This window comes from Chanodichthys erythropterus, chromosome 1 (genome assembly GCF_024489055.1).
Source record: "Chanodichthys erythropterus isolate Z2021 chromosome 1, ASM2448905v1, whole genome shotgun sequence".
Classification (NCBI taxonomy): Eukaryota; Metazoa; Chordata; class Actinopteri; order Cypriniformes; family Xenocyprididae; genus Chanodichthys; species Chanodichthys erythropterus.
Genome location: NC_090221.1, coordinates 20,352,865 through 20,370,795, shown reverse-complemented (window position 1 = coordinate 20,370,795; position 17,931 = coordinate 20,352,865). Strand labels below are relative to the sequence as shown.

Here is a 17,931-nt window from a genome sequence, read left to right as displayed (position 1 = left end):
TTTTGAAACCTAGGCCTTGGTTCTAATAAAGCCAAACAAGAAAAAGGGAGAGGGGAAAAGGAAAGGATTAATAGGCTGGATGGAGAGATTATGAGAGAAATTAGAGGGAAGGTGGATGTTGAGGGGATGTGGACATCTTCAAGGTCACGCTTTCATGTTAAGATGAGCGATAGCCATGGAGGAAAATATCAGAGGCTTAGGGGTTGAGGAGATGGTCCAGAGATAATGAAAAGAAAAATGATCTTTGTCTAGCCCCATCCCTCCATCCTCAAAGAGAGCTTTATTATGCATTACACAGTTTGTGTTGTTGGTGTTGGTTAACTCTGATCATGTTCATTTGTAATTGTCAGCTGAAAATGAATCATTTTGTTGGATGACTTCACATCAGTTGTATAGACATTATTCACCTGACTGTGGTTGACAAATTATCACTTCATTCATTTTTTTTCTTGTCCTCTTTTACATTTTATTTTCAGAAAAGACCTCTGAGCTTTGATGGGATAATCCCAGCCACTCATGTCTGAATGGAAATGCACATATTGAGTAACCAGGAAAAATATCTCCCACTGGAAGCTCACATAAATATTAATATCTGATTATTTATTAATTCACCCCAAAGAAGCATAGTAGAGTTTGGGATTTTCTATTTTGAGGTGGTTTCGCATGTCATACACTTCCTGCATTTAGTAAACAATGATCGTCAATCATCTGTCAACATTCCATGAATTAAACAACCAACGAAAAATATTTGTTTGCAAAGAACTTAATTTGTTTTCCCTTATTGCAAATGGTTGGCAGCTCTTCGCTGGATGTGGTGAACCTCCAAAAACCTTTGGAAAAAAGTGGACAGTTTGCCACGCCCGGAAAGTTTGACAGCTGTGATAGATTTCACATTGTTGCCAAAGTTTTGATTCGCCACTGCCAGTGAAGTGCTGCTAATTTCTGCCAGCCAATTTGCCACATATTAGCTGCAAGTTTGACAAAAGTTTTTACAGGGGTCTGGTGTACGTCTCGGCTGAAATACTGTCTCTGAACGTCTATCTCTGTCAATGGTGATATGTTTCGAGCAGTGAGATGAACATGATTGCTGTGTCTGGTTTGGTCCCAGGGCTGCCGGTGATGCAGGTGAAGATTGACATCTCCAGACAGCAGGTGGAGAAGATCTTTGGTCTGGAGGATTACTGGTGTCAGTGTGTGGCCTGGAGCACTACAGGAACCCAGAAGAGCCAAAAGGCATATGTGCGCATCGCCTGTGAGTTCAGCTCTGCTATCTTATATGGCAAACATTTTGACCAAATGCCACCTTATAATCTGATAATGATAAATATCTAGGTTCTCAACTGGTGGGTCTGTGTTGATCTGGACAGGAGGAAAAATCGAATGCAAACTCTAAATGCTAATAATAAATTGCAAATAACCATGCAGCAGAATGGTGCATAGTTTAGATAAAGTGCCAAAATAAATTATGAATTTGATATTTATAGATTGTATTTTTTTTTTTTTTTTTTTTTACATTTTTGAAAGAAGTCTCTTATGCTCACCAGGGCTGCATTTAAAAAAAAAAAAATGTAAAAATGTAAAAATAGTAATATTGTGAAATATTATATTATATATTATATATTATATATATATATATATATATATATATATATATATATATATATATATATATATATATATATATATATATATATATATATATATATATATATATATATATATATATATAATGCAATAAATCCATTTTGATTAATTTGAGTAAAAATGTGTTTCCTTTATCAAGTAAGTGGCAAGATGAAAACCAATATTTTCTGTTTCAAACTTTCACATAGCATCTTTTGGTTATAAAAACATTAAAAATTAAATTCTAGATTTTGATTTTCAAAGGTTTATTATAAAAACAGATTATTTTTTTCCACAAAATGCAATAGATCCATGGCACATTTTTTTTCAAAATGCAATTTATCCATCAATGTAAAAGTTATTTTTCATATTGAAAATGCACAACAAAGTACAGATACAGATTACAGATACAATACTTATTTAGCGGAAACTCGGTTTTTCTTAAAATGGCATTTATTGCATTTTGGAACCAAACTTTTCATTCACTCAGCGTAAATGAGTACACCCCACTGAAAGTCTCTGGAGCAAAGCTAAATTTTAGCAAATGTCTAATTTAACAAGAATTCAACCACAGGTGAGTCTGTTTATTCATTACACAGGTGTCCAGCAGACAGTTGACTATAAAATGGTGTTAAAACCCCTTCCCATTTCATGCTGTCAGCAATGGCACCACATGGAAGAGAAATGTCACAAGAAAGAAAGAAAATAATTTATTTACACCAGAAAGGTGAAGGCTACAAGAAGATCAGCAAAGTGTTACTTATCAGTCAGAATACTGTAGCAAAAGTGGTACAACATTTTTTAAAAAGATGGAACTGCAACCATCTCACAGAGATGTCCAGGTAGTCCATGGAAGTGACACCTCGACAGGAGCGTCTTCTGATGAGAAGGATTGAAGAAAATCGGCATGCAAGTTCACTGCAGTTATCTAAAGAAGTAGAAATATATTTCCCATGACACAATACGGTGTACACTGTAGTGGAATGGCATGCATGGGTGTGCCGTCCATGAAAGAAGCCTCCCCTGAAGCCCAGGCACAAAAAAGCCTGCCTAGAGTTTGCCAGAGCCCATGCTGACAACGATGAAGACTACTGGTACCCCCTTTCCACCAGCACGAACCAGGTGCTAGTTCAGAGGTAGTGCTAGTGCCAGTTCGGAGTTGGTTCAACTGACGAGCAAGAACCGGTTTGCCTTTCCACGGTCTTGAGAGCCAGCACAGAGCCAGGTCTTACGTCACTGTATACGTCTCATATTTCACAGCAAAGCTAGCACTGCAGCGGCAAACACAAACACACCAGGCTCGTTTGAGATGCATCGGCTTCTCGCATAGCGATCGGCGCATGACATCAAATCTTCCCGAGAACGATCCAAAATTTGTATATAGACGGAGATTACAATTGATCTGCTATTAGCTCGATTAGCTGCTATTTCAAAAATGGCGGTCACAAGTTTCTTGTTGGTCCCGGTAACCCAGCCCCAGCTCCTGACGCAAGCGGTTCTTACTTCTAGCCCAGCAATGTTTTGGTGCTACTTACGAACCACTTTTCCTGGTTCGGAGCTGGTGCTTTGTGTGTCGAAAGACAAAGAACTGATTTGAAACTAGGCTCTGGCTCCGAACCAGCACTCAAACTACCTTGGTGGAAAAGGGGTATGGGACTCTATACTCTGGAGTGATGAGAAAACTGTATGGTGTCGCAAAGGTGAGGAATACAAAGAAAAATGCATGGTGCCTACAGTGAAACATGGTGGTGGCAGTGTCCTTATGCGGGGCTGCATGAGTGCTGCTGGTGTCGGGGAGCTGCATTTCATTGATGGAATCATGAATTCACAGATGTACTGCTCTATACTGAAAGAGAAGATGCTACCATCACTCCATGCCCTTGATCGTTGTGCACTTTTCCAACATGACAATGATCCTAAACATACATCTAAGGCCATTGTTGGATTTCTGAAGAAGAACAGGGTGAAAGTGATTCAGTGGCTCCTGATATAAACCCAATCGAACACCTATGGGGAATTCTGAAGAGACAAGTTGAGCATCACTCTCCATCCAGCATCCAGTCTCTAAAAGGTCATTCTTGAAGAATGGAAAAAGATAAATGTTGCAAAATGTCGCCAACTTGTTCATTCCATGCCTAGAAGACTCTGTATGGCCTCCTTAGTTTTTTAATGACAGCACTAAGTACTAGATGTAGTAGATACAAAGTACTAGGTGTACTCATTTTTGCATCACCCTAATTTGAGTAAAACTGAAAAATGTGTAATCTAAGTTATATTATTAACCTTACTTTTCTTTCATGTTATAAGTTAAACAGATGTTATATTAAACTTGTCAACATTTTGAAAATTGTTTTTGAGGTCATTGAAATATTGTTTAAAATGTTACTTTTCAAAGGGGGTGTACTCATTTACGCTGAGCACTGTACATATATGTGTATGTATATATAATATGGGTTCACCTGGTTAAACAAGGTTTAAAAATGACCACAATGTGTTTTATGCAATCCATTACTGGCTTAATATAAACTACTAATAATAAATGTTGATATTTATACATGCTTTTATGCATTTGCAAAATGTTAAGTTGTAGCAAAAATGTTCTTACCAGGTTGTGTCATCATTTGATCCCAATGTAAAATTTAGATCCCAAAGCAAAACCAATTGAGAACCACTGGTCTAGCTGACTGTGTTTAGGCAGTTTATTTGTTAGGCTAGATGCCATTCTTCCACTTTAGTCTAGAAAATAGAAGCTGATATGGCACCTAACATTATTTATCTTTACTTGTGCTGTGTTTAAATGCACACTAGCTACATGAACAGGTGTTTCCTGTCATAGAAGTTAAAATTGTTTCTTTGAATACTTTAACACTCCTTTTAAATACTGTGTAAACAGTGTGTTCTGGTTAAAAGCTTGTTCAACAAAATTCATTTATCCCCAATGTATTTAAAGTGCTCTACAACACTGTAGCATTTGCTCTTTTTTTTATCACTCCACCGTTAAGTGTTTTGATAGTGATATACTTTTTATTAAAAGTTATTTTGAAATTCCATTTAGCCAATCAATCTAACCACTTATGTTCCGTTTTCTCCCCGAGGCTGATTGATTCAGTTGGTTTTATATGACTTATTTAATGTTTGATTGGGAAGTTTGATCAGGAAGAGCCCATGGCAAGGAAATCTGCTAATCTGCAATTTAACACTTTGTAATTGCCTCAAGAGGCCTGGTGGTTTTGATATTTCTGTGTGATTAAACACCAGGAAACCGCACCACCGCACCGCTTCGCTCAGAACAAACATCAGCACAAAACAGAGGAGAAGACGTCCTTACTTTAAAGAAAGATGACAGAGTCTAAAACAAGGATTAAAGCATTGTGCGATTAAAGTGGATTTGGGATTTATCTCAGAGTGCTTCTTATAAATATTCTAGATGGATATGTATCTTGCCAAACATAGATTCACCTCAGATTCTACTTTCGCATAATGGAAGCACTTTTAAAGGAATTTACTCACCCAAAAACGCATACAATGACCAGGTGCTCTCAAAAGGGCCTATAAGGGTGGTTCATATGTTTTGTCCACTAGATAACTTTCAGTCTGTTCCTGCACACAAAGTACCATATGACTTCTGAGCACTTTGAATATAACACATTATTCATATGGACCACTTTTCTGTTGTTTGTATGGTGTTTCTGTCGTTTTTGAAGAGCCTCAATTCCCATTCATTGTAATTGTGCTAGGGTGAACTATTCCTTTAACAAACCTCCCGAGTTTTCCCCTCAAAGTCACGACAATGTCATCTCAGGAGTGGATGGCCATCTAATCCTTTGTGCCTCTCCTATTCCCATTAAATCCTATTTAATTAAATTGAATGTCAAAGACCCCTCTTCACCTCTTAATGTTTGCCAAGGCCTGATTGTTGAAGACAGGCATGACATCTGTTTTGAAGAAATGAAATGACTGGCAGTGTCGCTGTTATTGATAGAGATTTTATTCCCCAGCATCGGAACTGAAGACAAGTCCGCTGTCTCAATGGACACCTCCTTCCAAAAGCTTTTTCATGTCATAACAGTTATAAGCGTTTATGCAAATGTTGTTTTCAAATTTTGCCATCCATAGTCAGGAGGACACGAAAGCCCTCCATCAACACTAATGCAATTTTGACAAGCAAATACAATTCGACTTGCATCAACACTTGTCCCAGGGGTTTTAGGTGGAGTGGGTGGTCGTGTGGATACCACAGCCTCGGTGCGGTGTCGAGTAGAGGAGGAAGATAATGCAATTCCTTTTTGTTGATGCTTTGCCTAGGGGGCTGCAGACAGCCTTTCTCTGAAGCAACCAAGCAGGGTCTAATAAGCACTCGGGTCTGTGATATGGATCCTTCTAAGAGAGAAAGGCCGCTCAAGGCTTTTGTTGAACGTACACGGTGCAAACAAAGCCCTGAGTTATGTATTGAGGAGCACTGAACCCCAAAAACACATGGCTAAATATGACACAGATAATGTTAGATTAAATGGCTTGGCATTTTACCTTCCTGGTGATACATGTACAAGTTCTGATCCACTTTATGACTACAGGAGGATTTTAGTCAATATCCTGGCTTGAGAGCCCACAGGGAAAGAAAAAAAAAATAAAAAATCATGCAATACATTTAAGAGCAAATTTACAACACAATAATTTCCTAAAAATGTTTTTTGCATACAGACAACAACTTTGTCAAGAGTTCACACGGATCTGCCAAAACAACTAAAAATACTGTACTATATTCATGCTAGGCCAGTAGAGGGCGATGTTATTTTGTAAAGAAACACCATGTGCCTATAGACTGAACACGAAGGGCCCTATTTTAACGATCTAATCGCATTGTCTAAAGCGAATGGCGCAAGTGCACTTGTGGCATGTCCGAATCCACTTTTGCTAGTTTAACAATGGGAAAAATGGCCAGCACGCCTGGCACATGGTCTAAAAGGGTTTTCCCTGTTCTCTAAACCAATCAGAGTCTCATCTCCCATTCCCTTTAAAAGCCAGTTGCATTCGCACCATGGTGGATTCACTATTTACACTGCGGAATTTGCAAGCAGAAAAAATTAATGCTTTTCTAACTAGGAAACATCCGGATTCCACCAAAACATTTTTTATCTTTATGCGCACACTAATAATCTTTTACATTGTAATCCTTTTCTTTTTAATATCTTGCATGTTTGTGTGCTTCTGTGCGTCCCTGTGTGTATAATAAGCAGAGTGTACCTGCGTTGTGCACCCGATTATAGGCGCATATAACTAACGCACTCTTTAAATAACAAAACAAATATTGCAGCATTGACTGCAATACCAGTTTTCAGTTGGTCAATGGCACAGTCTATTTCAGTTGCCTCAAAATAGCAATGCCGACAATGTGCCTGATCACACCTCTTTTTCAGACCTGCATGCCCATGGGCGCAAATGCATTTGCTATTTAAACAACGTGGCGCAGGACATGAAAATGATAACTGCGGCAGGCTGAAACTAGCAAAAAATGCTTGCGTTGCGCCTGGTGCCGAAATACGCATATGCATGACGTCACCATTTTCACAAATTTTGATTTTTGCAGTTTACATGCAGGCAATAACAGTAGTATCATGTTCAAAAACATACATTTTGAAACCTGTTTTTTAAAAGTTTTTGTTTTCAGGCCTCCAAAACGCATTTCCATTTATAGTTGTGTAAATGACCCCTAAAATCTCACTTATTTCTACACTAAGGCAGACATCTCAAGACTGTGGCTACTGAATATGCAACAAATAGTTACGATGGAATGCTCCTTAATTAGATTTAATAAAGATAAACCAAGAATGGTACAGGCTTGGCAAAGAGCTGTAAAATCTATTGGTGACCTACTCATTAGGTAGTGATATGTAGATGTATCGCCTTAGAACTGGGAAGTATCCATATCTAGGGTATAATTATGTAACCTTCTATGTAAGCAGTGCTGACAGAATTTGTTTCTTATCTCTGTTTTGTTCAGTTTTGATTTATTTACTCATTTTATTATTTTATATATATATATATATATATATATATATATATATATATATATATATATATATATATATATATATATATATATATATATATATATATATATATATATATAATATAATAATATTATTATTATTATTATTATTATTATTATTATTATTATTATTATTATTATTAGTTTTTTTTATAAGTTTTGTGTTCTTTTGAAAATCTAATTAAAAAAAAAAAAATCTCACTTATTTCTTCTAGACTTTTGCTTAATGCCCTCTTCAAACTAACCGTGATTGTATCAGGTAGAAAAGTGAAAATCTGGATCTATATAAAATCTGTACATGTAAGTAAATTAATAAAATAACTATAAAATAAAATGTTTATTTTTTGTGTTGCCAAAAATAATTTGTATATAAATTGCAGCAGTGCATAATGCATCGTATCATACACACATAAGCACAAGTTCACAACGTCAGAACACACTCACCAGGTCATGTCTTTTCCTCTGAGAATACCAAATGTAATAACCAAATTAATGTTTAATATTAAATATACAATTGTGTGCACTACAAGGTCTGTATATTTTTGCACATTGCACAGCAGAGTCTACCATAAACTTTTGTTGTGATTATAAGTTTATATATACTGCATATTCCTAATGACTAATAAATAAAATGATTTTGCACTACAGATCTGAGGAAGAACTTCGAGGAGGAACCGCTGGGTAAGGAAGTGGCACTTGATCAGGAAATCCTTCTGCGCTGTCATCCTCCTGAAGGTGTGCCTCCTGCTGAGGTGAGAGCAACAAGCAAACATGTTAACAACCAACGGCACTGCTAATTATCCCTCTCATTAATGTACTCACACAAATATACCATCGAGCCAGAGATCTGACGTCTTTCACCATATTCCGTCTGTTACATGAGCTGGACTTGGATGAGGAACCATGCGGAGTGATTTGGCAGCTCTGGGAGTCCCATTAATAATACATGTACTTTTGCACTGGTGCAGGACTAGACCAGCCTGCGACCAGCTGTTGCAGCTCAAAATGTCCATCCAAACTTCCAAACTTTTAAAGTACATTGTGTTCAATAAAATTTAAGGCTTTGTCTCATAATAATATTACAGTAAATGATTTTGACTAATTCACCAGGTTATTATTATTATTATTATTATTATTATTATTAAGTTACAGTAACATTCTTACAATGAAAGTTTAAAAGTAGTAAGTTGAAAATTTTTTTGTGATAATAAACATCACACCACAACACAAAAATTGAATCACATTTTTTCTTTTGTTACCAAAGTACTACCATAATCCCAATTTCTACTTTAAGTTCTCTTTCTAATTTTAAAGTGAGAAATACATGTTCTAATTTGCAGTGTACAATAGAAAAACAATTGAAAGAAAATGCTAATCCACTTTCCTACTGCCCCATGCTACCATGCAGTGCCTGCCAAACTTTAACATCCTCAGTCCAAGTTTTGGCCTTGGGAGCTGCCCAGAATGGCAGCTGGATCAGAGAGCATACAGAGCGTTTTCCATCCATTTGAGCCAGATTGAAGCTGCGCAATGTTTTCTCTTGTGTATATCTATAGGTGGAGTGGCAGAGAAACGAGGAGCTGATCGACCCCAAGACTGACCCCAATTTCTTCATCACCGTGGACCATAATCTCATCATCAAACAAGCCCGCTTGGCCGACACAGGGAACTACACCTGCGTGGCCAAGAACATTGTGGCTCGGCGCAAGAGCTCCTCGGCTACTGTGATTGTCTATGGTGTGTTTCTTCTCATACTTTGTTCCTTTCTTAGATCACAGATAAATGGACTTTACCTTTCAAGATTCTGACAAAAGTTTGGGATTGTTTTGACCTGGAGTCAGGGGTAATTTACTGAGAGAGTCAGGCTAGCTGTGATGGACAACTCTATTTTGATCAGACTTTGAGAACAAAATGTACTGACTATACATACATTATATATATACACAGTGCCCTCCACAAATATTGGCACCCTTAGTAAATATGAGCAAAGGCGGTTGTGAAAAAAAAAAATCTGCATTGTTTATCTTTTTGATCTTTCATTCAAAAAATTCACAAAATTCTAACCTTTCATTGAAGGAAAAGAAGTGAAAATCGGGGGAAAAGCTCATTATGAAATAAATGTTTTTCTCCAATACATGTTTGCCACAATTATTGGCATCCCTAGAAATTCTTCTGAGTAAAATATATAGTATATTCACATTTACATTTTTTAGCACACCAGGGTGACTAGGAGCATGAAATTGTGCAGCCATGACTTCCTGTTCCACAGGAGTACAAATATGTGTAAACACAAAGGCCAAATCCCCTTAATCATTAATCACAATGAGAAAAAACAAATATAGTTCTGATGTGCAGCAAAAGATCGTTGAGCTTCACAGAATAGAAAATGGGTATAAGAAAAAAGCTAAAGCATTGAAAATCCCCATTTCCACCATCAGGGAAATAATCAAGAAGTTTCCATCAACTAAAGATTTTACAAATGTGCCTGGAAGAGGACGTGTGTCTAAATGTCCTAATGTGCGGTGAGGAGGAAAGTTTGAGTGGCCAAAGACTCTCAAGCATCACAGCTGGAGAATTGCAGAAATTAGTTGAGTCTTGAGTCTGAGAAAGCCTAAAAAAAAAATTACCAAACAGCACCTACATCCCCCCAAAATCCTTCTTTGCTCATCCAAAAACAAACTCCAGCATATTCAGTTGTCAGACAAAACTGGAACTTCAAACTGGACCAGCTTCTGTGGTAAGTTGAAACTAAAAAAGAGCTTTTTGGCAGCAAACCCACCAGATGGGTTTGGTGCACACATGGATAAAAAGTACCCCATGCCCACGGTTAAATATACTGCTGGATCTTTAATGTTGTGGGCCTGTTTTTCTGCTGGAGGTCCTGGACATCTTTTCCATATACATGGCATCATGGATTCTATCAAATACTAACAGATAAAAAAAAAAAAATCAAAACCTGACCGCTTCTGCTAGAAATCCAATAATGGGCAGTGGTTGGATCGTCCATCAAAACAATGATCCAAAACAAACATCAAAACCAACACAAAAATGAGCACAAAATGAAGCTTCTGCCATGGCCATCCCAGTTCCCTGACCTGAACCCTAAAGAAAATGAGTGGAGTGAACTGGAGAGAAGCACCACCAACATGGAACTGGAATCTGGAGGATCTGGAGAGATTCTGTATGGAGGAATGGTCTCTGATCTCTCCTCAGGTGTTCTCCAAACTCATCAGGCATTATAGAAGAAGACTCAGAGCTGTTATCTTGGAAAAAGGACATTGCAATAATTGGGTGCCAATAATTGTGGCCAACATGAACTAGAGAAAAACATTTATTTCATAATGACCTTTTCCACCCATTTACAATTATTTTCCTTCAATGAAAGGTTAGAATTTTGTGAATTTGTGTATATATATATATATATATATATATATATATATATATATATATATATATATATATATATATATATATATATATATATAAAATTTGATCTCATATATATATATATATATATATATATATATATATATATATATATATAAAATTTTATCTCATATATATATATATATATATATATATATATATATATATATATATATATAAAATTTGATCTCTTAGAGGTTTAGTTCATCCAAAAATATTACTTCTCCTCGTGTCATTCCACATCTGTAAGACCTTCATTCATCTTTGGAACACAAATTAAGATCTTTTTGATGAAGTCTGAGAGGTTTCTGTCCCTCCATAGAGATCCAGCTCAACTACCACTCCAAGGTCCAGAAAGGTAGGAATGACATCATTACAGTACTCCATGTGATTCCAGTCGTTTAACCTCAATTTTATGAAGCAACGCGAGTGCTTTGGTAAAAATTATTTTTTGTAACGGTTGCTTTTACAGAGTGGGACTCTATAACGTTTCCCTGATGGCAAAAGTTGATACATTAGGAATAAAACATGAGTAGGATCACTCACTATTGTCTGTGCATTCTTAAGGACCAATGATTCAAAAATTAATTGAAGTGATGTGTATTCTCTTACACCTATAACTTTCACTGCAGTTTTAACAAGACGTGCAAGCTGCGATTTTAATTGAACTGAAAGATTGCCATACCACGCTTGCATCCCATAATTTGATAGACTACCTAAGACTGCTTGATAAAATAATTGCATAATTCTCTGATTTACACCAAACAACCTAAGTCTTCTTAAAAAATACAGTTGTTGCTGGAACTTTGAGCAGAGATAGTTAATGTGGGCTTTCCACTTAAATGAAGAGTCAACAAAATACTTATAAGTCATACAAACAGGTATCCACCTGTTTGATGATATCATGAATGATTACTGGACTGTAATCACCTAATCTTTTAGGGTCCACTATAATTTCCTTAGTTTTTGAGACATTTATAATAAGATGACTTGCATTACACCACTGCACAAAATTCTCTATTTCAGACTGATAACCTGATATATCCTGATCTTTTCCTAACAGACTTAAAATTACAGTGTCATCTGAGTATTTAATAATATAATTATTATTTCTACTAGAGCAGTCATTTGTATACAAAGTAAACAAAATGGGAGAGCAAACGCAACCCTGAGGGGCACCAATACTAATAGATTTAACATCAGAAAGTGTATTATTTACTTTTACATACCGAGCATGATTTGTTAAAAAATAAAAAAGCCACTCGATAATAAAATGGTTAACATTGCTATTTACAAGCTTAGCTAGGAGTAACTGTGGCTGAAGCGCATTAAAAGCTGAGCTAAAATCTACAAAAAGTAATCATGCATATGCATTAGAGGTTTCTAAATGTTGAAGAGTCAGATGTGTGATTGTGTTTACAGCATCGACAGTCCCTCTCCCCTCCCTATAAGCAAACTGTAATGGATCTAGCAGTGAATTTACATTACATTTCAGTCTGGACATCACATATTTCTCCAGGCATTTCATAGATGTTATAGCAATTGGTCTGAAGTCATTATTATCAACAGCACCAGCATTTTTTAGGAACAGGAGTAATGATAGTCTTTTTCCATAGTGAGGGGACCATATGATGGTCTAGAGATTGTTGGAAGATTGGACACCATGCTTTGGTTCACTCTTCTGCACATTCCTGCAAAAGATGAGCTGAGATACCATCTGGCCCAGTCGATTTTTTTTAATGCAGATTTTACGAAATAGTGAGGTTACCTCTTGAGGGTCCACAAGTAATCTAGCTTCCGCTAGTGTTCACACGATAATATTATTTTGTAAATAAAGTGTTAAATTATGTTTTTTTTGTTTGTTTGTTTGTTTGTTTTTTGCATAAACAAATCACTCACATCGCTTCCTAAAATTTAGTTAAACCTGCTGGAGTCAGATGAAGTACTTTAATTATGTCTTTTCTACCTTTCTGGACCTTGGAGTGCTAGTTGTGTTGGATCTCTATTGAGGGAAAGAAACCTCTCAGACTTCATTAAAAAGATCTTAATTTGTATTCCGAAGATGAACGAAGATCTTACATATGTGGACTAACCCTTTAAAACTCATCTTTGATCACCAAAATGACATATTTAAATGTTTTATCCTTGAAAAAAAAATCATCATGCCTTATAATAGCTTGAATGTAACTACACCCTTGCCTCATTTAGTATATGCGATTCTATGAATATGCAAATTAGCCCCGCCTCCACTCACTCACACCAGCTCAGAGATCCACTCGTTGATGATCACACGTTGACGTGATTGGTTACAAGGTAGTTTGTGACGTCAGAAACACCAGCAATTTCAAACCGTGTTTGGTTCACTGCAGTTTTAAGGAGAAAATACTCAGCAATGGTGTTGACTTATGAATTTGCGCATGGTTTGTCTTAAAACATATTATAAACACCACATAGACATATAAACAACATTTAAAGCTTTAAAGCTTGACTTTTTTTATTTATTTATTTTAAAGTACTTCAGTCACAGTTATCACAATTAATAACTAGAAAAGAAAGTTCTCAGAAAATGGTCAGAAATTATGGGAACCCTGTCATTTGAATACTTTTATTTAGACTAAATGCTGCTTGCTTTACTTTATGTAATATGCATAAATATATATGCATTGTGTAACATACATTTACATACATTTTGTAAGTGTGGCCTAAGTGTCCAAATACTTTTTGATGCCAATGTATTTCTTGTAGACCTTAAAACTAAGCATCACAGCATGGGGAGCATTCTGTTGTTACTTCGCATCCGTATATCCTCTAAATCATGCTGTAAATGATTGCAGCAACATTACAACATATCAATTTGGGAGCAAAGCAGCCAGACAGTGTCTCAAATCTCAGCAGAGCTGACAAACACTCACACTGTAGTTGAGCTTGTTGAATTAATGGCAGAAAGTGGCTAATGAATAGGTTTATAAGCTAGCTGACCTTTATTAAAATGCACAGCGGCAGAGCATTGCTAACCCCGGAGGGGTCCCAGGACAAGCGGCGTTCTAAAGGTAGCATGCATTACAACCCTGTACACGCTCTCTACTGATCCCAGCCAAGTCAATCACACACCACACGTAGTACAGTACTGGGACAGATCTACTGAGAATACTCCTAAACTACAGACGGACATGTTAACAATAGAAAATCTGAACTTTTTGCCTTTTTTTTTTTTTTCCAGAGGTAATGCATCAGTTGTATTATGAAGCATAAAGATAATGAGTCAAGGGACAGCTGTGTGATGATTTGCATTAAACAGGAATAAATACGGACGTGCCTTTTAATGCAGAGACTGCAAGTCAATCAGAGCAATCAGTGTGTTGTATTTAATGGGAGAAAAATGAAGCTAAAACTGACAATTATTTCTCAGATGAATGGAGATTAGATAAGTTGTTGCATTTTGTTTGAATTGCCTGATTTGGGGACATTTTGACGGAAGGCTCTGCAAAAGTGAGCAGAGAACATTTCCGCTCTTGTTTGCTTTTTATGCTGTCAATCAATGAAGCCCTCACACAGGGAAAAAGAGAAATGGCACATGAATGCTAGGTGCGGTGCCTTACAATTTGTCGGTTTCAAATTGTGCAATGTTCCCGAAGCAATTTGCTGCCATTGTAGAAATTAATTAAAGAAAAATTCCCTGTGAATACCTTTTGATCAAAAGAACTATTAGGCAAGGTCCTTTATGCTATTCTTTTTTTCCCCATGGCTTCACATTAAAATGTCAGTTTACTAATTTGAAGTCTTGCAGGATTGCTTATTGGCTGAACCATAGGCGGTGTGAGAGCTGTTATTAGTGCTGTTGGACAGAGGACGAGGTGAATTTTAACAAGGCTGGACTTGACTTGACACAACGGTGTTCTAAGAGGTAATCAGGACCCGAGTTGCTGCGCAATTTCCTTCTTCGTGGTGAGCAATCAGAGAGGCTAAAGAATTGATTCGGTCTGACCAGAGCAACATTTCGTGAAGAATTAAGAGCAGCTCCAGGCACAATATACTCTGACCGGCGATCAAGGCTTCGGGACAACAAATCGGTCGAGTTTCTGGGGGAAGAAGAAATCAGATTTGCTCTGAATTCTCCCACCAAGAGAGAGGAGGCTGGGAACTTGATTAAAAACCCTGCGTGAACTTTGGACTCGGGATCATCCTGGAATCCTTGCAGGATTATGCATTTCACCAGCCAGGATATTGGCGCCATAAAAACCATACTGTGTATCGGTGTAAAGCAGAAAACCAATATACACCCCACATGAGATGAAATCTAGGCCGTTCCCTCCCACCATGTGTCCCCTGTTTTGCTCTGTAGCTTTAACATTGAAAGTTGTTAATATAAGTTGTAAAAGAGATTGAGTGATAGTGTTGTGACTTGACAAGGGCAACTGTAGACTTGCACACACATTATTTTTTTCTTTTCAGAGGAAGCAAGGAATTTGGATGAGAAAATAATTACAAATTTAAAAGAAAATCCTACAAAACAGGTGATGAGATACTCTGTAAAGTACACAATTGGCATAACCTTATGACGTTTCAGTAGTGCAGACAGAGTTGCTCTTTTGAGATCATGTTTTCATTAAGGTCAAAACTCCAAAGCATGCTGACAATGTAAAGGAGGAATGGCCTAATGCAGGCAAAAAAATGTCACCCCACAGTGATTGGCTGATTATTATGTCACTGTTCAATAATTCAATAATGCCTGCCTACCCTCCCATGCTAGCAATAGAGTGATACAATGATGACACATTTTTGTAAGTTAGCATCACCCTGGTTCCTTTGACAAAAACCCAGTAGATTTTTATTTATTTTTTGGATTATTGCAGAAAATAAGCTCAGTGACCAACAAAAGTTTGATTCTTAGGGCTCATTCACACAGAATGCATCTTTGAGTCTAAAAATGCGAGACACTGCATTCAGGAATGGTTCAGGGAAAAAAAAGTGCAGTGCAGAACGCAAGGGTCTCGAAGTACTTTTGAGACGTGATGCAATAACAAACAAATAAAAAGGTTGTCATGCCAACTTGCTACTGTAAACAGAAGCTTGCAACGCTTGCCCCTCCTCCGAAATCTTCTGATTGGTTCTCTGTTTTGGAATTTACATTGACACGCGCTGCGTGTAAAAGTTGAAATTGACACGGTATCTTAATGCATGTGCAAGGCACTGCAAAAGACGAGAGACGTGAGCATAACAGTCATAACACGTCCTTCTAGCACGTGTTTACATAGAAAAACAATGGAAAAGAAGCGCTTTGGAATAGAAAAACGTGTTCTGTGTGAACGGCCCCTTACACCTTTTCTTCATCATGTGAAAGCAGATTAGTGATTAGATGAGTTTTCTTGTTCAATGTGATAGTTTTATGTCACCGACAACTTCTGTAGTCTCATTGTTGAAAACAAGTAAACGCATTAAAAAGTGAAGTGCTAAAATGCTAAATCATTTTTGGGCAAAAAAAAAAAACTCTATTGGTCAGCAAATCAGCCTAAATGAGTCAAGCTACAGTAGATATGTTATTTATAGAATAAATTACACACCAAACTTCACATACTGTAGAACGCGTCTTTCCGTCTAAAAACGCTTCGTTTCGTAACATTTAAAAAAAAGCGCAGCACGAGGGTCTCGAGACGCGCTTTTGAGACGTGATGCAATAATGACAATAACAGAAATAATAGAAATTGGCAAACAGCAGAATAGATATATCTTATTTTTGACATGGAAAAAAAGAAAATAATCGCACTAGCTATGGCCTCCTAAATAAAACTGTTGTCACGCCAACTTGCTACTGTAAACAGAAGCTTGCAACGCTTGCCCCGCCTCTGAGTTCTTCTGATTGGTCCACTGTTTTGGAACTGACATTGATGAGTGGCGCTGCATGTAAAAGTTGGAATTCTTTTAACTTGATACTGCGTCTTAACGCGGCGCTCGTGCGAGGCACTGCAAAAGAAGCGAGACACGAGTGTAATGGTCATACACATCCATGTAGTGCGTGCTTACATAGAAAAACAATGGAAAAGTAGTGTGTTGAAATAGAAAAATGCATTCTGTGTCAACGGCCCCTTAAAAATATTGAATGTTAATACATTATGGAATTCTGGGGTCTCTGGCACCATCTGTGTTTGAAATGACAATTACGGTAGATTAGCAATAAATAAATTCATTCAATTCAATCCTCTGTGGTGTACCTTCAATATCAGTAACAGTATTATAGCATTATTGCTTGTTGATAGTGTAATAAGTGCTGTTCTATGAACACAGAAACTGTGTAAATATCAAATTAACATGAATTTAGATTGGACAAAAAAAAACAAAGATGGCATCCGCCACACAAATGCCTCAAATAAACAGTACAGTGTAGCATTGACAACTATTGACGTTAACGTAGCTTTCGTATGTTGCCGTTGTCCCTGTGGCCTGCCTTTAAGCACAGAGCTATGTTTTTGGCTGTTTATCATCCTCGTGCTTGTCGGGTAATCCTGACTCGCTGTGTTCGTTTCCCCCTCTCCTTTGCACTGGGCGCACGAGCAGTGAACGGTGGCTGGTCCACGTGGGCCACATGGTCGGCCTGCAGTGCTGTCTGTGGTCGGGGGTGGCAGAAGAGGAGCCGGAGTTGCACCAACCCCACTCCCCTGAACGGCGGGACGTCCTGCGAGGGCCAGAGCGTCCAGAAAAGTGCCTGCACTGCCACCTGTCCAGGTAACGTCCACCGGGCGTCGCTCACTGCAGAGTAGAGCTAGTTTAGCATTAGCGCACAGACCCTTGCACGGTCCCCTTGCTCTAATGGCACCAATAGCTCCCTCTCTGTAGGA

The 17,931-nt window shown here is 37.5% G+C and overlaps 1 protein-coding gene across 1 annotated transcript in view; it reads left to right on the top strand.

The window, feature by feature from the left end:
• unc5a (unc-5 netrin receptor A) overlaps positions 1–17,931 on the top strand; it is a 238,326-nt gene that overhangs the window by 156,668 nt on the left and 63,727 nt on the right. The window contains exons 3-6 of the mRNA XM_067381855.1: positions 1,109–1,252; positions 8,321–8,424; positions 9,229–9,409; positions 17,651–17,818. Coding sequence (XP_067237956.1) covers positions 1,109–1,252; positions 8,321–8,424; positions 9,229–9,409; positions 17,651–17,818 — 597 coding nt within the window. The remainder of the gene's footprint in view (positions 1–1,108; positions 1,253–8,320; positions 8,425–9,228; positions 9,410–17,650; positions 17,819–17,931) is intronic.